The sequence below is a fragment of the Enhydra lutris genome, unplaced genomic scaffold (assembly GCF_002288905.1).
Source record: "Enhydra lutris kenyoni isolate GAN:26980312 unplaced genomic scaffold, ASM228890v2 scaffoldscaffold38, whole genome shotgun sequence".
In the NCBI taxonomy this organism is placed as follows: Eukaryota; Metazoa; Chordata; class Mammalia; order Carnivora; family Mustelidae; genus Enhydra; species Enhydra lutris.
In genome coordinates this window covers 11,199,951-11,227,869 of record NW_019154122.1, presented here as the reverse complement: position 1 = coordinate 11,227,869, position 27,919 = coordinate 11,199,951, and the positions used below count along the sequence as shown (strand labels likewise).

Genomic DNA, 27,919 nt, shown 5'->3' with positions numbered 1-27,919 from the left:
GGGGCGGCGAACGTGCGGCGGCTGGTGACGTGAGCGTCCTCCCGCCTCTCTCGGGGTGGCGCCCTCTGGTGACGTGGGGGGCATGATGGCCGCCGCGAGGCCGGGAAGGTGAAGGTGAGAGGGGAGCGAGCCGGAGGGGTGGGGACTAGCCCGGCCCAACCCTGCGAGTCCTGAGCAGCCCGGCGGGGACCGGTGGGACGCTGGAACCCCGGGGGCTCGGGATCCGGGCAGGCGGGCGTCCCATGCCCCGGCCTCGCTGCGGGGCCCTCCGCGGCCCTGAGAGCAGGGGGCGGGACGCGGGTGTTGGGAGTCGGGGTGGCGTTCCCTGAGGTTCCTCGTCTCCCTCTCCTTCCCCGCCACTTTCCGCCCCGGCCCTTTGGCCATTTCGTATCCAGTCTTCTGTATATGCCAGCATTTACTCAGCACGTAAGTGCCCGGGTTCACCACCCTAGCACCCTGTCCTCTCCCACTTTGGGCACTAAATGCACTCCCGTGCTGTCACCTATTTCTTGTTTGACTTCTCACGTGAAGGTAAGCCCCTTGAGGGCAGGTGCTGTTTAACTTTAGCGCCTAGCAACACACAGGAGGCACACACACAAGATGCCGAATAATTAGCTATTTGGATACATGAAGACAAAAGTGCCCATCCTTTGTGATCCTTCGTTGCCCTGTTCCTCTCATTTCTTTCTCCTCCCAGAAAGGCCTCTGATTATCACTCTTCCCACCTGCAAGGGTGGAGTAAGGCAGTTCCACGAAGTTAAAAACAAGTGTGCTTTGGCGTCAAAGGAAGGTGGTATCTCAGTTTCTAGCTCGGCCACTTAACCAGCAGTCTGTACATCTTTTAAGTATTCCAAGCTTCTGTTTGCCCCCATAGAATTGAAGATTAAGCGAGAGATTTTACAGCCTCTAGCGCACAAAGCCTTTCAATAAGTTCAGCTTCTCTTCCTCATCCCCACTCTCCCATCTCTAGTCTTGAGTTCCACAGTCCTTTAGTCCAGTCTTTGCCCTGTTCTGCTACCTCCTCTCCTCATACCACTTTGGACGTGCCTTTAGCAAGCTCCTGCGTCTCACCAGCACGTGGCTGACCACATGTTTGTGCACACCCAGGATTGTCCCCACCTGTGTGTTTTTTTCTCCTGGGCACTTCTCTCACATACCATCCTAGTGTGGGCAATGACTAAGCTTCCCTCAGGGATGAGTTTGTTTGGCTTTAAAACTGATTAAACATGTTTTGTGCACTTTTTTTTTTTTTTTAAAATTTGCTCCTTGTTGACATGTTCCTTTTCCTTTCCAATAAGTTGGAATTGGTGGAGTCAACACAATCAGTAGCCAACCTCAATCTGAGAGACAGGACAGAGGAGAACTCAGATTCTTTTCGTCTTTTTGACTCCAGCCATGCCCATGATGCCCAGCCTGTGAAGGTCTCTCACCATCCAAAAAGTAAGTGGTGGCTGTGACATTTGGCATCCTGGATCTGGGTTGAATGGAAAGGGGTGTGCTCTGCTGGCCATCCAGTGGCACGTGTCTTGGATGGGGTCATCTTTGCACAGAACTGGAGTTTTCCAATCTCTGTTAAAAAAAAACAAAAAACAAAAAAACACAACTGTATGTCCTTTCTACTTCCATGGACGATTTCACTGGTGGTGGAGAGAGCCTGTTTAAAGGTTGATAGCTCAGAAAGTGTCTAGAATCTTTGGGTTCCCTGAAGAATTAGTCTCTATCTCTCTCCCTTGTTCTCTACTCTGCTGGCTCCTCCCTCCCCCCTCTCTGCTCAGCAGAGACTGGCTCCTTATCACAGCTCTTCTGAGAGTCTCCTCTGCTCCCTTTACCCTGTATACTCTTTTGTTTCAATTTCTCAGCTTCTCCTCTGTTCCAGTTGTGCCAGCAGACGATCCGTGGACCTATTTTATTTTCCCTGCTAGGAGTTGCTGTGCATAAAACTGGGTAAGGAGGTGGTGTGGATTCAGGGACTTTGCTTGGGATCCAAACACACCATGCAGTGAATTTTGCTACCGCTGTTCGCACATGCAAGACGCCTGATACTCCTCAACTAATAGCCTAGGTTGAGGCCAAGGTTTTTTGTTTTTGTTTTTGTTTTTTTTTTCAGTTGAGAATTGTATTTGGTTCTGGTCTTAAGTTAATACCTGTTAATGCTGTGCCCCTAGCAATTTTTTTGGGTGGGAGAGGGAGAGGGCCAGGATGAATGAGACTTTCCCCAAAGTGTGTTCCTCAAGATTTTAAAAGCTGTTATGTAGAAGAAGAATTTCTTTAGATACATTAGTGAAATGCTGCATTAAATACAGTTAAGCTAGTGTCTTTATAACAGGCCTTCTTTTCCAAAGTCTTTGCTTTGGTCGTGTACTCTGATGGAGGCAGACTGTGGCATATAGCGTTTTATAAACGTTTTCACTATGGAACCCTCTTTACATGGAGCATGGGGTGTACTACCTTTCTGTGGACCACATTTTGGGAAATGCTTCAGTAAACTATCTAAAACCCTGACTTGAAGAGCACTTCGTAGTTGTCACAACAGCTTGAGGCATGCCACGTGATGTCCAGCTGATACTAGAGCTACTCTAACCCAGTTGTGCTTGGGGGACTGGCCCCACAAGCTTGCCGTGAGCCCTGCAGTGAAGTAGGGACTATCAGGGCTTCCCAGAGGAGGCACAGGAACCCAGCTGCTTCCTACCACCCTGTAAGGGTCGGAAGCCAGCAGGCAAAGCCCCAAGATAGTGGGGGCTCTGTCTTGGCTCGTGTGCATGTTTTCTGCAACTTAGGTTCATCGGTGCACATATGTATGTCCAGCTCACTCTTTGAAGGATCAGATCCTGGAATATGAAAGGTTTGTTCAACTGTCTTGATTCCCTGAGCTCCAAACACTAAGAAACAGATGATGTGCCAAAAGCTGCTCTTTAAGAAAAAAGATGAGTGGGAGGGTAAGAGGGCAGTCCCGTTGAGGGACATTCACTAATTCATCCATGTTCCTCAGAGTCGTAGAGGAGGAAGAAAAAAATGGAAATAGGTCACGACCCAATCAGACTGTCTTTCTGGAAGCTCATTGACTAGATGAGGAGACAGTGTGATTAAAAAAACAGAAGTCTGGTAAGGTTGCCTTGTCCTGCTTGGAGATGCCAGGGAAGGCTTCACAGAGGGGGTGACACTAGAGTTGGGTCTGGAAGGATAATCGGAATGTTCCGAATGGGTGAAGCAGCAGCACAAACACGGGAGTTCAGGAGTTCACTGAGCCGGAGAAATCGGACAGTTTAGATGGGTTGGATGTAGCATCTGTGAGAAAGGATTGGGGCATGCGGCTGCAGGCCAGGGAATGGTGAGAGCAGGTCAGCTTCTGGACTGGAGTGACTCCGAGAGATCATACAACTTTGAACCACTAAGCTTTGTGGAATGTGCCTGCCTTTGAATCTTAACACTTACAGAACACTAACACTTTTGGTTTCATGTCCTTTGGGCTTGTAGACAATGAACCAGAACTCAAAAGCATATGCTTCTAGACTCCCCCTGATCTCAGGGAACTTTCTGCCTCAAGCAGGTCAACTTCTGGGGCTGGGCGCTGCTAATCCTCAGCCCTGAACAGACCTGTTTGCTGAATTCCCCATGGCAGTGGTGGGGGAGCCCTGGGTGTGTTGGTGTTGTCTCTGCCCTTCCCCGAAGGCTGTGTGTTCTAGGGGAGAGTCATGCGATCTTGCTGGTGGAGTTTCTGTCGCTGCTTTATAACAGATACAACTACCTTAAAGTTTGTACTGGTTCCTCTTGAGTCTTCTCAGTCTGTGTGGCATCACACTTGTCATACACATAAAGAATTCAAGGCTCTGAGGTTAAATAACCTGCCCAGGTGTATGCGGCCCAGAAAGAGTGTGATTTGAACCCAGGTCTGTCTTTTTCCAGAATCTCATCTATGGATGTGTCACGCCCCATCCTGGATCCCTTCTCTTCTCCTTTCGATGCTTTCCACTTTTTGCACTCATCCTCCATTTCTCCGGAGAGTCTTACCTGCTGGGCCACATGAAGCCTGATTTCGGTGCACTCTAATGTTTTGGGGGAGCCAGTAGTGTTTTCTTCCCAATTCCCTTTCTCAGAGTTCTTTAGCCCCAGAAGTCCTCGACACATGACCTCTGCACTAGGAAAATCTCACAGTTGTGGTGGCTTACTGAGGAGGGTGGTAGAAATGGACATACAGTTACCTGTCTCTCCTGTCTCCCTAGAAGTCAGTAACAGAGTAATTTAATTTGTAAGTTTAGGTAAAACATGTGGGTCGATACGTCCCTGTGTGTCTGTCTGTCTGTCTGCCCGCTCTTGGGGATGATTAGATCCTAAGAGTCAGTTTTCAGGTGTTTTGCACTTTCTCTAGATGTTCTTTCTGCTTCTCTGGGACTTGTGTATACTCTTTGGCACCCTTGGGAAGTTTCTCCTCATTTCCCAGAGGCAATGAGTGCTGATTGCCAGCTTGGGCGGGCGGAAAGCTGAGGCTGCCGTGATGAGGGCGCTGGGAAGGGAGTGGCCTACAAGAACTTGCTGGGTGTTGGAGCCTGAGAACCAGGCACACGTAGCTGCGCACACTCCCCCTTACCCTTAGAGGGGCCTTTGTCCTTTGACATCCAGGATCCGAGGGCTGTGCTGGGGAAGTAGCTCTGTGCACAGTGGGACTCAGGAGTAGGCACAGCCACATCCAGATGCCTTCGTCTCCGGTCTGTCTGCCTCTTTAGGCTTTGACCAAAGATCTCTAGGACTTTGGAGTTAAGCCTCACAGCCCCTAACAGATTATTGCTACTCGAAAAAATAAAGGCTATAAAAAGGTGTGTATGATTGAGAGCGAGAGAGCTGCAGAAACAAGACTCCTGAGAAACCGTGCTCATCACAGAATGGTGGGTTTATGGATTTTTCCTTCAGTTTCCGCATTTTCTGCAGTGTGTACACATTTATAATGAAAAAGACCAATCAGTGTTTCTAAGTAAATAGTAGACGTAAACCTCTGTCACTTGAGCCTCACCTTTGTCTACTCCCGACCATCACCAAAAATCAAAACAAAACAATTGGTTAGGAATTAGGGCCCTGTGACTTGGACAGCAGGGTGGCTGGTGGGGGGCGGGGTGGGGGGCTGTGGTGGGGGTCATGGACCTTGAGCATCACTTTGCTTTCACTATTCAGTGCTTTTTCTCAAGTGGGTGATGTGTAGGAAAAAAGTAAGATTTCTGTCACACTTTTCTGCCTGAGGCTGAGAGGAGGGCTTCATGATTCCTGCCTGACTCTCTGAGGTGGGACAGGCAGGGCCTGCCCCCGGGTGAGGATCCCCCAACCCAGGTGTGATCACCCAAGGCCTTCGCTCAGGGCCCTGGCCCCAGGTGAGTGCCCACACCATGTCACAGGAAAACTGCCCACATGTCCTCAGCGGTCGCTTTGTTCTCTTGTGGACACTGACTCTTATCTTGCCATCCCTGAGCTAGTCCTGGAGGGCCTGGGCTCTTGATGGCCCCCAGAGCTAGCCCCAGACCCCCGCACCGTGCCCTGCCATGGCCCTAGCAGAACATCCAAGCTGGGCGTTCGTGGGTTACTCACTTTGTCTTCTCTTGCAGCGCGATGTCCCTGCTTTTCTCTCGGTGCAACTCTATCGTCACAGTCAAGAAGGACAAGAGACACATGGCTGAGGTGAATGCTTCCCCACTCAAGCACTTTGTCACTGCCAAGAAGAAGATCAATGGCATTTTTGAGCAACTGGGTGCCTACATCCAGGAGAGTGCCACCTTCCTCGAAGGTGAGACAGGCAACCTGCTCGGCGGGGCTCACTCCTCTGTCAGCTTCCATGTTTAGGTGGGAGGATTTGGGGGTGGGGAGGTAGAGCCTGGCCACTGGGGAGCTCATGCCCAGACAGGGCTCAAGGGAGATGGGGCCAGGAAAACAAGGGACCTGTCATTTAGGAATTCTGCGTATTCTGTGTCACTGACTCATGAAAGGTCGGTGCATCTTACCGCCATGTAGAAGACAAGCAGATTGAGGTTTTGAGAATTGCTCAGTACCTTTCAGTGACACAGCAGGGCTCTACCATGTGTCTCTGACTCCTGAGGCCAGGTGTTTTCTTTGGCCCGTTTATACCAGGCCCTGTGTGGGTATTGGCTGTCCCTGGCCGGGGTGTTCTTTCTCTGATATTTATAGTCAGTGGGATTATGGATAGGAAACTTGCGTCACTGGCACCTTTTCCACTAGTTACTAATTTGAGTCCAGCCTCTAGTCCCTGCTCGATCAGCAGAGGGGGAAGGGTTCCCAGGGCCCCACTCAGTCGATTGCCAACCCCTCGGGCTTTCTCAGGCTACCGTTCTAGAAGGCACATGTTGGCTCCTGTGTCTGAGATTGTCAGCAAAGACCCAGTAGCTGAGCCTTCCCTGCCCTTGGTTTCCTTGTTTGTGAAAGAGGTGCCCAAGCGAGACCAGGGCTTTTTAAATTCTGGTCTGCAGAACTCTTGATGTTCAGTGGAAATGCCCTAGGGACACAGGTCAGCCTCTGCTTTCCATTAGAGAGGGTTGGCTTCGGCTTGGTTGGTTTACGTGACAGGCCACTGCTTAAGGCTCCCTTTATAAAAAGGAAGTATTTCCAGTACTCTGGTCTGAATGTTCGTGTGCCCCCAAATTCCCATGTTGGAATCCTAAGACCCAGTGTGATGGGGTTAGGAGGTGGGGCCTTCGGGAGGTGATTAGGGTGTGAGGGGGGAGCACTCGTGAATGAGATTAGTGCCCTTATAAAAGAGACCCCCACAGAGCTCCCTGGCCCCCTTCTGCCACATGAGGATACAGTGAGAAGTCTGTGGCCCGAGAGAGGGCCCTCATCCCTTAGGCTAGCACCCTGATCTGAGACTTGCAGCCGCAGAACTGGGAGCAGAACATTCCCATTTGAATGAGCCACCATGTCTGTCGTGTTCAGTTAGAGCAGCCTGAGCAAACGAAGACTGAGAATGGCCTCGCTCTGCCCTCCCCCCAGCGTGGTTCTTGATGCAGGAGAAGGCGGTCTCTGCGTTTTGTTAATTTAAAAACCTGAATTCCAAAGTTCCGAGATTGCAGTTGAAATGATTCCAGCTCGTTACCTGTTCACTCAGCAGTAGCTCGGGTGCATCTGGCACTGTGGGTGCAGAGATGGGGCGGGCGGGCTGCTCCTCCCAGAGCCCAGGCTGACCGTAGGTGATGCTCTGAGCCGCTTCCTTAGGTGGTGCTGTGGATGGACACGTGCTTAGTGAAGGTGTTTATGTGCTGCCGTTAGGAGTGGGTGTTTAGATTCCTTTTGTTCTCCGACTTTGAGGCCTCTTCTTTTGGTGGGCTGGAGGAGAGAGCCGGAGTGCTTCTGAGATGTGTTTGGGACCTGGCTTGGAGGGGGCAGTATGGTGACTGCCTTGGGACTGGACTCTAAAGATTTGTCAGTCCACTGACTGTTTCTTTTCTATTTTTTTAAATTTATTTTTTAAATAAAATATCCATTGAGATAGAGCAAGAGAGAGAAAACACATGCACACGAGAAGGGGGGAAGGGTCAGAGGGAGGGGGAGAAGCAGACTCCCCACTGAGCAGGGAGCTCGAGGCAGGGCTCGATCCGAGGACCCTGGGATCATGACCTGAGCCAAAGGCAGACGCTTAACTGACCGAGCCTCCCAGGCAAAATCTCTGTATTTTGTTTATTTAATCATTGCAACAGTCATAGGAGGTAGGCACTGCTGTTCATTTTAAGAGTCAGGAGACTGACGGCCTGGAAGGTTCATTTGCCTGAGGTCACAGAGCTGGGAAGAGGGGAGAAGCAGCACTTCCCTTGCACTGGAACCCAGGCAGCCTTGCTTCCAAGCCTCGTCCCGAACTGCTGGGTCATAGTGCCACGATAGGATCCTGCAGGCGATGGCAGAGAGCCGTGGCGGTGGACTCTGTCCCCAACAGACTTGTGACCGTGGAGCTGCCTTGACCGTGCAGTGACTCATTTTCAATCTCCACCTCCAGACACTCACAGGAACGCAGAACTGGACCCAGTTACGACAGAAGAACAGGTTCTGGATGTCAAGGGCTACCTGTCCAAAGTGAGGGGCATCAGCGAGGTGCTGGCCCGACGGCACATGAAAGTGGCTTTTTTTGGCCGGTGAGTCTGTGAAACCCTCCCCCTTCTTCCTGGACAGGAGGGAGGGGGCACGCGTGCGATCTCACCGTCTGAGCACCTCAGGTGGGGAGCAGCCGGCGTGCCTCAGAACCCATGGCTCTCCTCCCCGTCCTTTTTCAGTTGTTAACTGTGGTAAAATACACATATCGGAAAGTTCATGGTTGTGATCACTGTTAAGTGTACACTGCAGTCCTGTAGTGTTTAGTGCGTTCACGTTGGTGTGGGACCATCACCACCAGCCATCTCCAGAACGTCTTCGTCTTGCAGAACTGAGCTCTGTCCCCCTTAAACACGAACTCCTGTTCTCCTCCCCAGCCCCGGCCTCTGGCAGCCACCATCCTGCTTTCTGTCTGTGAATTTGACTCTTTAGGGACCTCCAGTGAGTGGAATCATATCGTATTTGTCCTTTTGTAACTGACTTCTTCCACTAGGATCATGTCCTCAAGGTTCATCTCTGTTGTGGCACGTCTCGGGACGTCCTTCCTTTGTAAGGCTAAATAATACTAAATAATACTCCATTGCGTGTATAGGCCGCGTCTTGGTTGTCCATTCATCCATAATGGACACTTGGGTTGCTTTTACTTTTTAGCTGTTTGAATCATGCTACGTGAACACGGGTGTACAAATGCCTGTTTGAACCTTCCTTCCAGTTCTGGATGTTGGCACAGAAGTAGAATTCCCAGATCATGTGGTAATTCTACTTGTAACTTTTCGAGGAGCCACCATATTGTTGTCCCTAGACGACCGCACCATTTTTCATCCCTGCCGGGCGTGCACACGGGTTATAGTTTCTCCATATCCTTTCTCCACCTGTTTTCTTTCTTTGATAATAGGCATCCCAATGGGTGTAAGGTGGGATCTCACTGGGGTTTGGTTTGCCTTTCCCTCTTAATTAGTGATGTTGAGCATTTTTTCTTGTGTTCGTTGGCCATTTGTGTATCTTCTTTGGGGAAATGTCTGTTCAAGTCCTTTGCGCATTTTAGATTGGGATGTTTGTGGGTTTTTTGTTGAGTTGTAGGATTTTTGTGGGTATTCCAGAGATTAATCTCTTACTAGGTATGTGATTTGTAAATATTTTCTCCCATTCCGTGGGTTGCCTTTTTACTCTGTTGAGTGTGTCCTTTGATACACAGAAGTGTTTCATTTCGATGTAGTCCCCTGTATTTATTTATGCTTTTGTGCCTCTACTTTTGGTGTCATATCCAAGAATTTGCCAAATCCAATGTCATGAGGCTTTCCTCTGTTTTCTTACAAGGATCTTACAGTTTTAGCCGTCAGGTCTCGTTACTTGGAGGTCTAGTAGATGCTAGAGGTCTGGAGCGTTTCCCACACTCGGAGCAGTTCTGCAGTTCTCAGCAGACCCTGGGTATTCCGCAGGTGGAACTCGCCTCTGACACGGTCTACCTGTAGGACGCATCACATTCCGTAGGTTAAGGGCCTGGTCTCACAAGACAGGCCTCATTTCAGATGCTGTTGGGAAACCTGGGCTTCTGCCCCACTGATGATAGAACAGACCTTCCTGTGACTCCTCCTCAACTTTGATTAATGTGCTAGAGTGACTCAGAAAGCTGGGGTCACATGGACTTAGGTTTCCCGGTTTGGTATAAAAGATACAGAACAACAGCCCGATGAAGAGGTACACATGTGGGGTCCAGAATGACACCCTCCAGGGGTGTGGATGCTTCATCAACCCTGATGCTCATCAAACCACCTTGTCCAAGATTTTTTATGGAGTCGAATCACAGCCCCTTTTCCCTGAAGTGGGTGGGTGGGGCTGAAAGTCCAGCCCTCTCTTCTTTTGGTCTTTCTGGTGACCCTCCCATTTTGAGACTATCTGGGGATCCCACCCTGGGTCTCCTCTCAGCATAGACAAGCTGCTCAAAAGGGGCTCCTGTGAATGACGAAAGACACTTCCATCACTTAGGAAATTCCAAGGATTTTAGGAGCTCCGTGCCAAGAACTGGGGATAGAAAACAAATCAAATACATTCCTTATTTTATCACAGTACCTTTAAAAAGGTTAAAATCTAATAAAGGAAAAGGCACCTGGACAGGTTGGATGCTATACACACAGCGGCCATCTGAGGAAAAGGTGTTCTGCCTTGAGTCCTGCCCCTAATGACCCACGAGGGAGAGAGGGCAGCAGGAGGGGCAGAGAGAGAGAGAGAAGTAGGCACCACACCCCGTACAGAGCCTGACCTGGGGCTTGATCCGCGTCCTGATCCGAAACCAAGAGTCCGACCTTAGCTGACCGAGCCCCCCAGGTGCCACTGGCCAAGAGGATTTTAAAGGGATGGGTGTCGTTCATCAGAACGAAGGTGTAGGGGCTGCTGATATTTCCTGATTCTGGGTAGATACGGTTGTGCCTGTTTATGGCTTTCTGTGCTCAAAGGTTGTGCAAGAGGTCTAATTCCTGTTCTGTGATGTGTCGGGGCTTTCTGTTTGCCTTCTAGAAAGGAATGTAAGGTTTATAGATACACGAGGGTTAGTGAATCAGTCACATGCACTTAGGAACCTCTATTAAAGGTCACCATGCTAATTATGAAGATTAAGGTGGCTTCAGCCTCAGTCTGTGGCCCTCCACTCCTGGGGGCTGTCATTTTTTCATCCTCATCTCAGAGATGTGGCCCTCTCGTCACCAGAATGTAGAAAAGGGCTGTGCTGGACAAGAAGACTCCAGCCATCTCCCTAGTGGTGACCGTTATCCGGGGGACTGAAGGGTGGGGCTTCTCGCCTTAGGGGGAGTGTGATGGGAGAAGAGCAGCAAATGGGCCTTTTGTGAAAAGCCATGGGCGTGGGGGTCATTCAGCTGAGGTCACTTAGACTGAGGAAGGCCGCCCCGGGGGTGAGCCCCTGGTTTCCAGTAGAAGCAGTGGGGATTATCCCTCGGAGGGAGACAGGGAGTTCGTGGTGATGCTGCGGGCCGCGGGTCAGGGGCGGGCATCTGCAAGGACCGGTTAAGTGTCTGCTCGCGGGTAGGCGTGCTGTGATGGACCGGGAGCACACCACGGGCACAGGCCAGAGGCGTTTGTCCATCCATCCTCATAAACACAGAGTGCCCACTCCGCCTGTGTGGGTACTGGTGCCCCGCAGAGAAGGAGACTTGGGCTTCTGGGCTGGCAACCTCACTGTGGGAGCCGAAATGCCGGTACGGGGAGCGTCCCTGACGTCTGGTGTCCCCTCACAGGACGAGCAATGGCAAGAGCACGGTGATCAATGCCATGCTCTGGGACAAAGTCCTGCCCTCTGGGATCGGCCACACCACCAACTGCTTCCTGCGGGTCGAGGGCACAGACGGTCACGAGGCCTTCCTCCTCACAGAGGGCTCGGAGGAGAAGCGCAGCGTCAAGGTGAGGGGCTGTGGCGGGGACCACGCCAGCGGGCGCGGCCTTTGGCCCTGGGCTTGCCGGCGGCTCAGCGCTCGGACCAGCCAGTACGTCCCTGGTGAGCGGACCGTCAGGGGGACAAGCAGGACGGCAGCCCCTGTGGAGGGAGAGGGGAAGCCCTGTTGGATCCGAGCCGTTGCGGAGGTGCCAGAGCTTCGGGAAGGGTGGGGGGTCAGGAGGCTCCGGTTCCTGTGGAAAGCCTGGCAGGCCCGCCAGCCTCTCTCTGCCGCGAAGTGTGCCTGGGCCTCGTTTCCTGAGCGGCGGCCAGAGAGCGATTCCCGCTCTGGCTCTGTGATTGGGAATCGGCGGCTTGTCTCTGTTTATTTTTCTGAGAGCCGTTTGCATTCCTCTTTGGGGCCAGGCGCTACTTTTGGTCCGTAAAGAACTCATCAGTGCAGAATAACCGCAGCTTTAGGACAACATCCAAGAAAGAAGCTTAAAAGGGGAGTGAGGAGTAGTAGTTTCTTGCTGGCAGCTCCCAGCTCTTGGCTTTTCCGTGCGAAATGAAAGCAGGTGGGGTAGCGGGCAGGCCGCGGCGTCGGGCCGCTGTGCCGCGCGTGCCAGGCACATTGGGCAGCCTCCTGCCTGGTGACTCCTCCTCAGCCCTGACCTCTCTTTCTTTTCCTCCTCCCCCGTCAGACCGTGAACCAGCTGGCCCATGCCCTTCACCAGGACGAGCAGCTGCACGCTGGCAGCCTGGTGAGTGTGATGTGGCCCAACTCGAAGTGTCCGCTCCTGAAGGATGACCTCGTGCTCATGGACAGGTGAGAGGGGAATAACCTCCCTCGGAGGTCCAGACTGGCCAGTCCCCAGGTTTCTGGTTCTGCCTTGTCCAGGCCAGGGTCCCCCGGGGCCGGTCATTGCTTGCTTAAGTGGACGGCCTCTCACACCGGCCCGGCCCGGCCCTCCTGCCTCCTGGATCTCGCAGGGGTCGGTTACTGTATCTGCTGGTGGCAGTGCCCTGGAGAGGTCCCGGTGATGGTCTGTAAAGGGGGATGGGGGGAACACCCAAAAGTGAAGGAGGGTCTCAGCCCGGACCCAGCGTTGGTGCACGCATGAGGGGTGGGCGCTGGTCGTGGTGGAGTCCCTGTGGTATTTTTATGTCTCTCGAAGCAATGCTTCGGTGACGGGTTCTAACTATCCTGGGAAGTACATACAGTACTTCAGTGCTTTTGGGAGTCATATGCACATAAAGTTTTATCTTAATTGTTACCTTAAAGTGAAATTACAAATCATTTTTTTGGGAAAAGTGATGCAGGGATGGAACAAAACACACGTTTTCAGACAGTCGAGGAGAGTATGAAATGAAAAGTAGATATCCCTCCGAATAAAGGCCAGGCCCGATTTCTCTCAGAACTGTAACTTCCTCCTCCTTTGCCTGGCTGCCTTGGGTTTGTGCAAAGCAGGAAGAATAGGGCCCCGGTCTGTGTGCCTGACGATAGTTTGCCCCTATCACCTCTAGCCCTGGCATCGATGTCACCACAGAGCTGGACAGCTGGATTGACAAGTTTTGCCTGGACGCTGACGTGTTTGTGCTCGTGGCCAACTCTGAGTCTACCCTGATGCAGACGGTAACCCCTCTCCCACCTCTTCCTGCACCCCGGGAACCTAGCTGAGCGGGAAGCGGGGCGCGTGGCTGACAGGTCCTTGGCCGGCACAGCCCCTCCTCTAACTGAGGTCTCTCCTCCATCAGGAGAAGCAGTTCTTCCACAAGGTGAGCGAGCGCCTGTCCCGCCCGAACATCTTCATCCTGAACAACCGCTGGGACGCGTCTGCCTCAGAGCCCGAGTACATGGAAGAGGTTAGTGGCTGTTTGTCCGTCAGCGTGGGGGACGCCACCCTGTGTGTCTACTCAGGACCTCTTCGTGGGCACCCGGGCCACAGCAGGCCCGTGACAGAGTCCTACAGCAGAGATTTCCCACGTGTTCCTCGGAGGGCTCCGAGAGCTTGCCCCCACTTCCCCACGCCCTCGCCCCCCCACTCCCCCTGCTCTTCCGAAGGTGGCCGTCCAGGTCCGAAAAGCGTCCCTGCCGCCTCAGCTGTGCCCTTGTTGGAGGCTGGTGCTCACTTCAGTTCATAAAGAATTAATCGTGTAGAACAGGCTCAGCCTTCAGAAGACATCCAGGAGAGAAGCCTGAAGGAGGAGGGGAGAAGAGTTGATCCTCACTGACGGTTCACAGTTCTTTGCTTGTCCTGTATGACAGGAAAGGCCAGAGAAAGGAGTAGCAGATTGGCAGCATGGGAGGGCGAAGTGCGCAGCTGGCAGGCCGGTGCCCAGCAGGGTAACTGGGAAGCCCCTCGCCTGTGAGGTGGCTGTCACGGAGTTGTTGGAAGGAGGAGGTCTGCTCACACTGAGGAAAGCACCGGGCAGGAAAACCCTAGGAGTTCAGAGCTAGGAGGGGTTTTCCCGTCACTCATCCTATACGTGAGGCCCCGGGAGGACTCGGCCTGACAGGACAGAGCCCAGGTTTAGAGTCTTTCCTGGCTCCCGTGTTCCTTCCCTTCTTGGGCACCAAAGTGAAGACGCTGTGCTGGTTCTAGCAAGGGGCAGTTTGGAGCATATTTAAGCTTTTTTTTTTTTTTTTTTAGGATTTTTTAATTTATTTGACAGGAAGAGACACAGCAAGAGAGGGAACACAAGCAGGGGAGTGAGAGAGGGAGAAGCAGGCTTCCTGCAGAGCAGGGAGCCCGATGTGGGGCTCCATCCCAGGACCCCAGGATCATGACCTGAGCTGAAGGCAGATGCTTAACCAACCAGGCCACTCAGGCGCCCCACTTTTTTATTTTTAATTTTAATTAATTTTTTTTAATTTTAGAGAGATCATGAGTGGGGGGGGCAGAGGGAGAGGGAGAATGCCGAGTAGACTCCAAGATGAATGCAGAGCCCCATGCAGGGCTTGATCCCACGACTCTGAGATCACGACCTGGGCTGAAATCCAGAGTTGGATGCTTAACCGACTGAGCTATCCGAGCATCCCACGTGTTTAAGCATTTCTGCTTGTATGTGCATAAAGTAGCTGTGGCAGCCTGTACCCCAGGAGACCCCTATCGTGTTGGTTTTGGGGAGCTTGGTGCCTAGAGAATGGTGATGGTGGAAGATGAGTTCTAGAGAGAGAGTGTGTGTGTGTGTGTGTGTGTGTGTGTGTGTGTGTGTGTTTGTACCTTTGGGGTACTGAACCACGTGACTGTATTACCTGTTCTTTAGAGGAGAGGCAGTTGGGGGCTGTGGGCTCCATCAGGAAGGGCCCACCGGCACCCCGCTTGGTTACACCCATCTGCTTGGGCTTCAGGTGCGGCGGCAGCACATGGAGCGTTGTACCAGCTTCCTGGTGGACGAGCTGGGTGTGGTGGATCGAGGCCAGGCTGGAGACCGCATCTTCTTTGTGTCTGCCAAGGAGGTGCTCAACGCCAGGATCCAGAAGGCCCAGGGCATGCCTGAAGGAGGTGACAAGGGAACAGGTTTCCTTCTTCCTTTTCCCTGATGTTTGAGACAGTTGGTTTGTGCTAAGTCAGCCGGTAGAAGGTAGTTCTGAGCATGAGGTGGTAAGAAGAGCCATGAGTAAGAAGCTCTTTGTTTCTCTGCTGGTATTTTATTTTTATTTCGTTTTTTATTATTATTGTTTTAAATTATATTCATTTATTTGAGAGGGAGAGGACGAGCAAGGGGAAACAGAGGGAGGAACAAGGTGATGTCCCGCTGAGCAGGGAGCCCGACGCGGGGCTCCATCCCAGGATCCTGGGATCATGACCTGAGCCGAAGGCAGAGGCTTAACCCACTGAGCCACCCAGGCGCCCCTCTGCCAGTGCCGTAAAAGCAGTGCCTGGTCGTATTGGCTTTGGGGGATTTGGGGGTTTTCCTCTGCCCTGCAGTCACATCCCGACTCATGCGGTGCACTTCTCCTAGGGGGCGCTCTCGCAGAAGGCTTTCAAGTGAGGATGTTCGAGTTTCAGAATTTTGAAAGGAGATTTGAGGTGAGCCCTTTGAGTCCAGTATCTCGTTATTCTGTGGCCCCCCCAGCACCCACCAGCCATGTCCCTGGCAGTGAATGCCAGAGCCTGGCCTGTGGCTGGTGCCCCCCTCACCACCTCTTGTCTGTTCCAGGAGTGCATCTCCCAATCCGCTGTGAAGACCAAATTTGAGCAGCACACGGTCCGGGCCAAGCAGATCGCAGAGGCCGTGCGCCTCATCATGGATTCTCTGCACATTGCGGCACAGGAGCAGCGGTAAGAACCCAAGACCGCGCGCCCGCGGAAGGCAGTGCCGGGAGGTGATCACCTCCCCCTCCCCCGTGTGCCTACCGGCAGAGCCGAGTCTCTGGGCTGCCACCAGGCCCAGTCAGACCTGCGCGGAGTCGCCTGCTGAGGATGTCCGTTGGGCGTCTGGTTGTCCTCTGTGGTGTGTATGGTGGTCCCCTGAAACGCTGCCCCTCAGGCCCGTGTTGGAGGCCTGGGCCTAGCACCACACTGAGCACTGCAGCATTTCTTAGAGCTTGAAGCAGGACATGTGTTTTATTTTTTTAAAAGATTTTGTTTTAAGTAATCTCTACACCCAATGTGGGGCTTGAACTCATAACTCCAAGAATAAGAGTTGCATGTTCCATCAACTGATCCAGCTAGGCGGCCCCCTCCCCCCAGGATACTTTTCTTCTTTCTTTCTTTCTTTTTTTTTTTTTTTTTTTAAAGATATATTTATTCATTTTAGAGAGGAAGATTTGTGGGGTGGGCAGAGGGAGAGGAAGAAGGAACCTCAGGCAGACTTAGGGCTGATTGCTGGGCCCAACTCGAGGCTCAGTCTCGGGACCCAGACACCAGGACCTGTGCTGATACCTAGAGTCAGACACTCAACCGACTGAGCCACCCAGGAGACATTTTTTTAAAAGGCTTTTTTTTTGCTAGAAATTTACATCTGGGAAAGTTAAGAGAATAATACAAAAACATCTTGTTTCCTTCAGTGTTTGCTTTATGTTATCTTGAAGTTGAATTAAAAAAAAAACCCAGGTGGCACCTGAGTGGCTCAGATGGTTTGGCGTCTGCCTTTGGCTTGGGTTGTGGTCCGAGGGTCCTGGGATCGAGTCCTGCATCGGGCTCCCTGCTCAGCAGGGAGCCCGCTTCTCCTTCTTCCATTCCCCCTGCTTGTGTTCCCTCTCTTGCTGTCTCTCTCCCTGTCAAATAAATAAAATCTTTAAAAAAACAAAAAACAAAACCATTAAATACCATTTGATTCTTTAGCCCCTGTGCCGCTGTCATCTGCCCATTCCTCAGAGGTAACCACAGCCTTGAATTGGATGTGTAGCTCTATCCATTTAAAAGTACTTTCACACAGATCTGGAAGAGTATGTAATGTTGCTTCGTGTGTGCTTTCTTCCATTCTTTATTTTTAAAGATTTTATTTATTTAAAAGAGAGAGATCAGAAGTAGGCAGAGAAGCAGGCAGAGAGAGAGGAGGAAGCAGGCTCCCCGCCAAGCAGAGAGCCCGATGCGGGGCTCGATCCCAGGACCCTAGGATCATGACCTGAGCGAAGGCAGAGGCTTTAACCCACTGAGCCACCCAGGTGCCCCGTTTTGTGTGTGCTTTAAAAAGCAGAGACGTCGTATTGGGACCGTCTGCGTTAGTGCACCGTGTGTTTCTGCCCAGCACTGATTTTGCCCCTTACCCTGCCGATAACATAGAGTTGGAGTTTGGGACCATGAACTGCCATAGAGTATTCCCTGGGGAATATACCTCATTTTTCTCATGGATGTTTTAAGTTTTTATTTATGTAAGTGACCTCTGTACCCAGTGTGGGGCTCGAACGCCCCGAGATCGAGTGTCGGGTGCCCCACTGACTTGAGTCAGCCAGGAGTCCCTCCTGTGGGTTGGTTTTTAGATTCCGTTGTTTTCCTGCTGCAAACCCTTCCGCAGGGGACACGAGTTTACGTGGCCCCTTGTGCACATTTGGAAGAGTCCGTCTGGGATGAACTCCTGGAGGTGGAACTGTTCGTCTCGGGGTGTGTGCCTTTTCAGTTTCACCCTGTTTCCCTTTGTTGCTCTCGGAAACATGCGCTCCCAGTCCCCCCAGCAGCGTGTTGCCGGGACTCAGCTCCCCCCAAGCCTCGCCAACACTTCAGACTTGCTGCTTTTTGTCAGGCTTCTGCCTGCCTAGAGTAGAACCTCTTCTTAATTTCATTGCCCCGATGACTAATGAGGCTGAGCTGTTTGCCTCTGTGAATGGGCAGAACTTGGTCTGAGCCCCCTGAAAGTGCGCTCCCTGCCCCGACCCCCCCTTCTGAGGTGGGAGACCCAAGAGTACGTGGCTGGCACCTGGGAAGGCGGAGAGCATGTCTCTGCACACGCACATGAAACTGTCGGGCACGTGCAGGCTTCCCCGGTCCCCTTGCTCCTCTGCGGGCTTGGACGGGGACCCGCTCTTGACACCAGCGTGCGCTCTCTCAGGGTTTACTGCCTGGAGATGCGGGAGGAGCGGCAGGAGCGGCTGAGGTTTATTGACAAGCAGCTGGAGCTCCTGGCGCAGGACTACAAGCTGCGGATTAAGCAGATCACGGAGGAGGTCGAGAGACAGGTGAGGTTTGGGGAGGAAGCACTCGGGGAGGTCTGGACTCCCGAGTCGCATCTGGAGGGCTGGGAAGGTGAAAGGACGCACGTCCTTCCCCTGAGGGTTTCTCAGCCTTGCAGAGGAGGCTGTAGCTCTGTCCTGAGTGCATAGTACCCCCCTGCAACACACTTGGGGCTCCCTGGTCCACTCTGTGACCCTGGGCCGGCCCCTGGCCTCTGGGCCTCCCCTCCACATCTCAGACGAGTGTTTGCTTGCCCATCTGCAACATCCCTTCTGCCTCAGGAGCCTTCCTGTGGTGAGTGAGCGAGGAGACCGCTGGCTCGCGGGGGCGCTCATGTGGTCTGGAGTGTCACTTGGGCTCTCCTGACGTGGCAGGTGCTCGCCCTCACCGACGGCGCGCCTCATTGTTTCGCAGGTGTCCACCGCGATGGCGGAGGAGATCAGGCGCCTCTCCGTGCTGGTGGACGAGTACCAGATGGATTTCCACCCTTCCCCGGTGGTCCTCAAGGTCTACAAGAACGTGAGTGGTCAAGCGTCACAGGTTCTGCGCTCACCTCCGTCCCTTCTGGCCGCGGGGTGGAACGGCCACACAGGACGGTGATTCGGCCCCTGCTGGTCTGTGTCCGGGCCCTTCAGCCGGGGTGGGGGGCGGGTAGGACCCCGGCTTCAGCCCGTGTTCTGCAGTCCCCTGCGGGGCTGGGCTCACCAGCCTCAGACTGGTCCCCAGAAGGAGCTCCTGATGCTGGTGTTGCTTCTGCTTCCCTTAACCTCTCCTGTCCGCACACAGGAACTGCACCGCCACATCGAGGAGGGACTGGGCCGGAACATGTCCGACCGCTGCTCCGCGGCTGTCAGCAGCTCCCTGCAGGCCACGCGGCAGGACATGATAGGTCAGTGCCTCAGGGGCCCCCGTGCTGCCCGCAGGTCCGCCCTGGAGGCCTGTGCACAGAGACGACGGCCTTCCCTTGTCTGTCAGCTGTGCTGATGAGTCCGTTCCGGACCCTCCGATTCTCGGAGTATCTTGTGCCTTCATCCACACACAGACTCTGGGAGCCGTCTCTGGTGGCCCCACGGGACTGTCCCAGACTGAGGGTCTGGCCTGTCCTGAGATGCACACGGGGCATAGATGTCAGCAGGTGTAGAGCCTCGGTGCACAGAACCCCGGGGAGCGCTGGCCTGCTTCTCTGAGGAGGCCCTTGCAGCCCGGGCCCACTCCTGCACAGCTGTCCGCGTCCCCGGCGGGGCTGGCACGGCTTCTGTCCCGAGGCAGGGCACCGGTGCGGCACAGGGCTGACGAGCTGATGGGCTTCCTCCTCATTTCTGCTCCTGACAGATGGTTTGAAACCCCTCCTGCCTCCGTCTGTGCGGAGTCAGATAGACGTGCTCGTCCCTCGGCAGTGCTTCTCCCTCAGCTACGACCTGAACTGTGACAAGCTGTGTGCGGACTTTCAGGAGGACATCGAGTTCCACTTCTCTCTCGGGTGGACCATGCTGGTGAACAGGTTCCTGGGCCCCAAGAACAGCCGCCGGGCCCTGATGGGCTACAACGACCAGGCAAGCAGCGCCCGCCTCACCCTCCTGCAGACGCGGGGACCGCTCGGACGGGGCTGTCCTGCGGTGGCGGCCGGGCGCCTCGGCGGCCACACAGCACACCGCAGCTCTCAGTTTTTGCCACACATCAGTCGAGTCTTCCCCTAAGTACCCATAGTTAACGAAATTTAACAGGTTAGCTGAGTTTTGTCTTTAGTACATATTAAAATAAGTATATAACTGTTGAATATAGAAGATTTAAACATGCCCACATGGCACCATTCCACAAGTCGGATTTTAAACCACTCCTGTCCATAGCACTTGAATTACGTGTGTCCTGTTCCTGGGGCACATCCTACACGTGGCGGGAAGGCCAGGGCTCTCATTTTGTGGGGTTCCCCAGTGCTCCCCTTGGAGCCTAAATGCTCCCTGGCTGCACGCAAAGTTTGTTGGTTTTTTGGTTTGGGTTTTTTTTTTTGCTTTTTGGAAATGGCAGAGCCGTGCTGCATCCCACTTCCCAGCCTCCGGGGCCTGAGGCTCACTGAGGGTTCTGTTGAATGAGAGGCTGGCCACACCCTTCACCCTCCTGTCATCTCTTTTCAGGTGCAGCGCCCGGTCCCTCTGACGCCAGCCAACCCCAGCGTGCCCCCGCTGCCGCAGGGCTCCCTCACCCAAGAAGAGCTCATGGTTTCCATGGTCACCGGCCTGGCCTCCTTGACGTCCAGGACCTCCATGGGCATTCTCGTTGTTGGAGGCGTGGTTAGTGACAAGCTCTGCCCGGGAAGGCTGGGGGCGGGAGGGCGGGGACTGGGGGGCACAGTCCCAGTGGCAGGGGGAGGTCCCTGCGTTGGCCCCATGTGTCACAGCGGGCACAGCGGTGGTTTCATGGCCACCACTGACTGTTCACAGTGGTCTCATGAGGAACTGTGCACAGCCCGAGCCTAAGCCCCAATGTGTATTCGTTGACTTTTTAAAGTCTCCCTGCGCTAACCTGAGGTTTAGACATCACCAGTCCCACCTTACAGAGGAGGAACATCTCGTTGGCTTGCCAAAGATAGAGTTAGGATTGAAACTCTGATCTCGAGGCCATGTTTGTCCCCGATGGAGCCTGCACTACACGATGGGTAGGGAAGAGACCTGAGAAATGGGCAAAGCTGGGTTCTAGATAGGTGGGTGTGGCCAGGAGCTTTTCCTTTGTAGGTGAGGAAACCGAGAGCAAAACCTGCAAAGGTGTCTCCCGGTTTTCTTGCCCTTCCCTTTCTGTCCCGAGGCCTGAGCTCACAGGCTGCCTTCTTAATAACCAGCGTGCTCCCCACGTCCTGACCCAAGACGCTCTGCAGCCGCCATTGGGCATATGTTGACTTTTCCTAACCTGTGGCGTCGCTCTCGGTCATGGTCTTTCGAGCTATACAGCGGTGGCAGATGTGACAGTGGCAGAGCTGCCAGGAGTTGTTGTCAGCTTGGAGGGCTGGGAAGGGACGGATCTGAGGCCCCTTGCCCTCCCTCTCTGTAGGTGGTGCGTTCTGTGCTGCTGTGTTCCTAGAGGATGACCTGGCAGGGGTCATTAGCTCAGATGCTGATACTTGATGGTCATATGACCCTTACCTTAAATGCCCCGTTTTATCCAAACAGCCCTGTGAGTTGGGTGGAGGCCGTTATGGCCCTTTTGGGAAGAATGGGCGGAAAGAAACTTGCCCAAGTTTCAGGCAGGCAGGAAGGCAGCACCGAAGCCTTGGTGTCTGGCTCCACGTCCTTTGCTCTTCGACTATAACAACACTGCCTTGAACTGAAGTATTACAGACCAGACCAGCAGAAGCCACCCACGAGGAACAAAATGCAGACTCCTACTTCTCAGTGCCATTGGAATGGAATGTCACTGTAGAGCATGCTTACATTCATCTTTAAGAATTCTAAGTGTCTGTGTCTATGCTTCTGGTTCTAACACCACCTTCCCTGCCCCCCTGTCTTCTTTGCACCAGTTACGTTATGTGGTCAACACTAAGTTACTCTTGTTTCTGAACTGGGACCCTTGGGCAGGTCCTGGTGGCGACAGCCGAGAAGATGGGCGGTGAGACGGCAGAGGGTCTGCGTCCGCTCATCGCTGTGCCTCTGCAGGTGTGGAAGGCGGTGGGCTGGCGGCTCATCGCCCTCTCCTTTGGACTCTATGGCCTCCTGTATGTCTACGAGCGCCTGACGTGGACCACCAAGGCCAAGGAGAGGGCCTTCAAGCGCCAGTTTGTAGAGTACGCCAGCGAGAAGCTACAGCTTGTCGTCAGCTACACTGGCTCCAACTGCAGCCATCAGGTCCAACAGTGAGTGGCCCCGTAGCGCCGGGGCCGGCGCTGGCTCCTGTGGCCCAGGACTCCCTGTAGCTTCCCTTTGGACCAGGCCTGGATACAGCTGGGTCCCAAGCATCATCTGCCACTGGCCTTCAGCTGTGCAGTGTCAGCTTTGAGACCAGGGACGGGGAGAGGGGTCTTGCTAGGGACGCCTTGTGTCCTGGGCTGGGTCCACACAGGCCTCTGTTCCCCCAAGAAAGGAGAATATGGGAAGGCAGGGGACATTACTTGTAGTATTTATCACAGGTTGCCTTGAAGGGCTTGGTTTATAGGCAGAGCTTTGACATGCGAAGTCGCAGGCCTGTCTTTCTGGCATAGCTTTGGGCAGCTGGGACTGGATGGTTTGCTGGGCTGGTGGACGGGAGTGCGGGCCTGCCCGCCTAACACTGCTCCATGGCAGGCCCCTTGCTAGGCACTTGGCACCTAATTTCTCATTTTCTCTGTGAATCCTTTGACATAGACGTTGTTTGTATTGGCTTTTTTTCTCCAAATGGGGAAACAGACTGGAAGAGTCATCCCTTTTCCCCTGTCGCTGGGTGATTAGCAGCAGAGCTGGGATCTGAATCCTGGCCGGTCGTGCCCAAGGCAGGGTGCTCCTGGCTCTCTCCCTGTGGCGATGCTGTGTGGGTGGCGGCTGTGACAAGGTGTCGGCCGGGGGCTGGGAGCCACACGGGGGTGGCGCAGAGCAGAACTAACTGTCAGTGGCTGACATACGGGCTACCTCCTTGCCCCACACATGGTGGGATTTAGCCAGGCATGGCGTTCCGCAAAACAGCCACGTGGCCCGGTTGATCCAGAGTCTCTCTCCCCTAGGGAGCTGTCTGGGACCTTTGCTCACCTGTGCCAGCAAGTCGACGTCACCCGGGAGGACCTGGAGCAGGAAATCGCTGCCATGAACGAGAAGATTGAGGTTCTCGACTCGCTTCAGAGCAAAGCAAAACTGCTCAGGTGAGGTCAGCCTGGGCGGCCAGAGGTGGTGAGCTCCGGCGCGTGGCACGGGTGCCGTGGGGGCCTCCGCGCAGCTCTGTCTTGGGTGTGGACACAGACCTCACTTGCATGGGAGAGGTTAGACGGCACGCCGCTGGAGGGTCAGCGGGACTGAGGGCCACCGGCCTCCAGACGCTTGCAGCTGGGCCCGGGGTGGCAGTGGAGGAACTGAGACGTATGCGTCTCCTTAGCAGCCCGTGGCTGGCACTTGAGCTCTTGGCATCTCTCCAGGCTTGTACGACCCATTTCCTTTTTCTAAAAGGGAAAATTGGGGCCTCCAGAAGTTACTTGTCTGGGATTCCATGGGAAGCGGTCAGGCCAGGAGTAGACGACTCCAGGCACGCGTGCCCCAGCAGGCTGTGGCTCTGCACGTTGATGATCTTTTATTGTCTACTGTGTGCTGGGGCCTGTGGGCTAGACCTGCTACATGCTTTACTCCATTTCTCTCTGAGCGCAGGGACGGGTAGGTCAGCCTCTTTACCGCCAGGAGAGCTGGGTACCTAGCTGGTGACTGGCAGGGCCCGCGTTGGCACACCATCCTTGTGGGGTCCCTGTTGAGAGTCAGAGCTTCTGTCCGTGCTTTGCTGGAAAGGATGGCTCGAAGGAGCAGGAGGCCTGGGTTCTGGCCCAGGCACTCACGTTGGGCAGGTCACAGAGCTTCCTTTGGTCTTACTGTTTTCATCTGTAGAACAGGGCAGGATTTCATGACAGAGCCACAGAGCTGCACCTAAAAGCACTGTGCAAAGGTCCTCGGCCCGCTCGGCCCGAGATAACATCAGCCGTGGGGACCCCGTGCTTCCTGCCCCTGCCGCTGACGTCAGCACCGGTCCCCTCAGCAACTAGTGGACTTTCCCTCCCTGACAGTGCAGATGGGCCCTCCTCGCCCACCAGCCTGGCTCAGGCCTTCTCTGGGGACACGTGGGACCTCTCCTGGGGGGCGTGTGTGGTGGAGCGTGTTTCTGCCACTTGTCACCAACAGGGATGGGTGGAACCCGTAAGGGCTGCTTATCTAGCAACCCAACCCCTTGCCGATGGGCAGGAAAACCAGGTTCCGGACAGTTTGGGGACTTGCCTGTGGTCAGGTGAAGCCAGCGTAGGGCTGGAGGGTCAGAAAAGCCTGACTTTCAGCTCTGGCATGACAGTTGACTATAGGAAGTTACGTGACCTCTCTGGGCCTCTTTCCCTTATCTGTGCAATGGGGGGTGCCCGGAGGAGTAAAGGAGGTTACATGTCAGGCGTCCTTAGAAGAGCGTGCGGGGCCTGTCTTTCTGTCCCCCGTGATCAGCTCCGAGGGCTACAAAGTAACCATTTCTCCGCAGGAACAAAGCCGGTTGGTTGGACAGCGAGCTCAACATGTTCACGCACCAGTACCTGCAGCCCAGCAGATAGTGGGCTGCCGCGAGCCGGAGCCCGTGTGGACAAGGGCAGTGCCGCCAGTGTGGGCCTCCCAGCAGGGCCACGCGCAGCTCCTGCCCGTGGCCGCCACTGTGAGAGGGAAAGCACCCCCGTCTCATGCCATTTTGAGCCCCTGATCGCTAGTATTTCCCCCCCCTTTGCCTGCTGTTGCAGGAAGATCTGGCTTGTGCCCCTAAAGGAAACTTTAATGACGACATGGACAGCATGACACCAAGGAGTCGAGTCTTTGCTTTGTCAGGAGCCCGGGACTGAGACTCGAGTGCTTGACGAGGTCCTGGGATCTGCCTGCCCCACGGAATGCCTGGCTGAAGCTTTTGTGGGTACCAGGCAGACCCCTTCTCTGACCAGCACCAACACCGACCCGTGCACACCCGCCTGCTGCGCACTCCAGCACCCCTGTGGAGAAAGGCCGCCTGAGGGAGGGTTGGGTTTTCTTCCCAGGTTGCGCTGGAACAAGTTCCAGAAAGGCCCGAGTCCGTCCCAGAAGGGCTGTTGCCTGTGTGTGTCAGTTTGGCCCTTCAGCTTTTGTGCCTCGCTCCTTCCGCAGAGCATTTCAGACATGTCTTGGGGGCGGGGCTTGCCTCGGTTGGTCTTGGAGCCTCCTCGTGCTAGGAGGGGGGAGGTGTTGCAGAAGCGACTGGAGTCAGAGTAGCTGAGGGCAGGGGCCGCGTGGGGAGAGCAGGTAGCCGCGTCCCTGCTGAGGGAGGGCCTTGGCATTCCTCCTCTTCATGGCGTCCCTTGTTCTGGTTTTGGTCCTTAGCCCGTGTAGTCTGGTTTTCTCGTTGGTCAGAAATGGTTTGGTCCAGAGCGTTCGAGGATGTAGCTGAAGGAAAGAAGGCAGAGGGAGGGGGGTGGGCCCGATCCGGGATGGCTGGAGAATGTGGCCTCCACGGAGAACAGAGCCCTCACGGGGTCTGAGAGCCCACCCGGTTAGCTCGGTTGTGTCCCTGTTAGGCTCCTTAAGAAAGGCTCCTGCCCCCGCCCCCCCACCTTGGCCCAGGCTGCCCTTGACCTCCGGACCTCTGGACTAACTCCTGTGCCAGTAAGGCTGCCGCTGGCTGAGAGACGGTGTGGGACACCCAGCAGCCCTCCTCCAGTCTTCCCGTCTTCCCTGCTCCCCACAGCCTCTTGCTGACCCTCACTTGGCCTCGTGTTGACTTTGAGAAATGCTCCCTGTTGAGTTTGGGATTGTTACTGGTTGAAGTGGGGGCAGGTTCCTGTCTCCAAGGTGTTAACTGGGGCAAACAGCCTTCGCAGTTCGGGTCGGAGAACTTCCTAGAAACCAGTAGGTTCTCTCTCCCAGAAAGAGCTGGGGCTCAGGCCGAGAGGTGGGGCTTGTCCTCTTGAAATTCCCCCCACCACCCCGCCCCACCACTGCCACCAACGAGCTTCCGGGAAATGAGTTGGTGGCCTCTGCTCGCCAGTAGATGGCCGCACAGGTGGTATCCTGTCCGGGTGCCCGCTCATTCAGACTGTAGTGCAGCTGCTGTGTGGAACCAAGTGGGGGACCTTGCTGGGATCGCCCCACGGCAGGAGGATGTTCGAGCTTTCTGCCAGGCCTACGTGGTCACTTCACAGCGTGTCAGGAGAAATCAGTGTCACACAATTCCAATGAATTCTGTGCTTTTTGGGGAAAAAGAAATTATTTAATAACTAAACATGAATTTTTTTGAATGTAGCCCCTGGGCAATGAATGAATTTTGAGTTTCTTCTACAGTAAGTGAAATTAAATGTATCCCACTGAGGGAAAGGCTCGGACAGAAGTGTGGCAAAAAGCACTTTAATTTGATGCTGCTAACTTTGTTCTCTGGTTTTACGTTCATTTGCTAGAGTGTGAGACATGCTTGACACAGTGAGTGTTTTCTCCGATGTACTTAGGGTGATCTACTTGCCTGAATTACTCCTGTATCATTGCTGTTAATACTGGCACTAAAATAAAACCTAGTTGGAAACACTTTGTGGGGCCTCAGTTTACTGTTCTTGGGCAAACCATGACTGCAGGCTGTATTTTGAAATGACCTTAACTTTGTTCAGGGGAAGTTCCAATTGTGATTTGCCTATGGGTTCCTCTTGCTCTTGGAAGGACTCATACTCTGAGAACAAAAGGCATAACCGATCTTTAAGAACCAGGAAATCTAGAGTGATGTCTTTACAGATTTCACTGTAACTCCAAGCCATTGATTTTTCACTTAAAAAGTAATGACTCAGACCGGCCCACCCTAGTTTGCTTTCTGAGAACTTGGCTGTGAGCTTTCTGCGTTTTGAAGGGCCCTCGGCAGTGACTCGTCAGCCTCCCTGGCCCCCGACACCTGTGCCCCAGACTCTGCCTCCCCCACTCCTCTCACCGCGGTCGATGGCAGCCTCATCCTTCCCTGTACCTAGGCCACGAACTTGGGGTGTCATCCTGGACTCCAGGGGCACTTGCTTCCATCTTCAGAATGCCTCTGGACCCTGACCACTTTCCCCAGCCCATCACAGCCCCCACTCTAGCCCTGGTCACTGCCACCCAACGTGTCCCTCCCACCCTTGCCTTCAGGTGCCTGTTTCAAGGCAGCGAGCAGCCAGAGTGACCTTGCCATAGATTTGAACTAGAACTCAGTTCATGTTACTCCTCTGCCCCGGCTCCTGTCCCACCCAGAATGGGCCCAGATCCTGGTGGTGGCCCTTTCAGGTCTGCAGTACCCCTTACTCCCTGGTGCCCTCTGCTTTGGCCACACTGGTTCCTTGCTGTTTGAAAGTGCTAAGCACATAACCTCCTTAGGTCTTGGCCCTGGCTGACCCTCCTGTTCCTCCAGACATCACAGCTAGCTCTCTTACTGCCAAACCTGCTGAGATGTTACCTCATTGTCTGGGTCTACCCAGACCATCCTGCGTAAAATCCTTCTTTCCTTCCCCATTTGCTGGCGTTTCTGAGGACCTCGCCCTGCAGCCTATGGAATAGCCACGTTTTCCCAGTCGCAATCCTCCCCACGTAATAGGGTTGGTTTGGTATGTCCGCCTGCTAGAACACTAGCTCTGCAAGGCTTGAGGTTTTTGTCTGTTTTGCTTATCGATAATGTCAAGCATTTAGTTCCGTGCCTGGCACAGAATCAGAACTCAGCAGTAATCCTTGCTGAGTTAATGAGGTCTGTCCTGATGACACAGTCCACATACTGTCAGCCTCCAGGCTTGGGGGCCAGAATGAAATGGTACTGGAAACGCCCTAAGAGTAGTCATGGGACTAGGGGCTTTCAGATGTTCAAATGTCAGCAGCTGCAGGGCTGATGGGTCCTGGATTGGAGCCCAAGTCTTAATTTTCCAAAGCCCAATGGCTTTCAAACTAACCTACCTACCTACCTACCTTCCTTCCTTCCTTCCTTCCTTCACCTCTCTCTCTCTCTTTCTTTTTTTTTTTTAAAGATTTTTTTTTTATTTATTTGACAGAGATCACAGGTAGGCAGAGAGGCAGGCAGAGAGAGAGAGAGGAGGAAGCAGGCTCCCCGCTGAGCAGAGAGCCTGATGCGGGGCTCGATTCCAGGACCCTGAGACCATGACCTGAGCCTAAGGCAGAGGCTTTAACCCACTGAGCCACCC

At 54.0% G+C, this 27,919-nt stretch overlaps 1 protein-coding gene across 2 annotated transcripts; it reads left to right on the top strand.

Annotated features, from left to right (window-relative positions):
* The first annotated feature begins 55 nt into the window (after nt 1-55).
* LOC111154723 (mitofusin 2) lies at nt 56-26,303 on the top strand. Of its 2 annotated transcripts, XM_022514589.1 has the most exons (19): nt 56-114; nt 1,299-1,440; nt 5,589-5,767; nt 7,982-8,117; nt 11,322-11,484; nt 12,160-12,284; nt 12,983-13,091; nt 13,214-13,321; nt 14,811-14,979; nt 15,425-15,492; nt 15,623-15,744; nt 17,954-18,080; nt 18,490-18,594; nt 18,862-18,964; nt 19,408-19,628; nt 20,208-20,363; nt 21,720-21,916; nt 22,757-22,891; nt 24,250-26,303. In XM_022514589.1, exons 3-19 carry the CDS (start codon nt 5,593-5,595, stop codon nt 24,317-24,319), a joined length of 2,289 nt encoding a protein of 762 aa, XP_022370297.1. In that variant the 5' UTR covers nt 56-114; nt 1,299-1,440; nt 5,589-5,592; the 3' UTR covers nt 24,320-26,303. The 2 variants fall into 2 exon arrangements, with proteins under 2 accessions (XP_022370297.1, XP_022370298.1); XM_022514590.1 differs by lacking the exon at nt 56-114 and having other exon boundaries at nt 1,263-1,440; nt 14,811-14,964.
* Nucleotides 26,304-27,919: the final 1,616 nt, after the last annotated feature.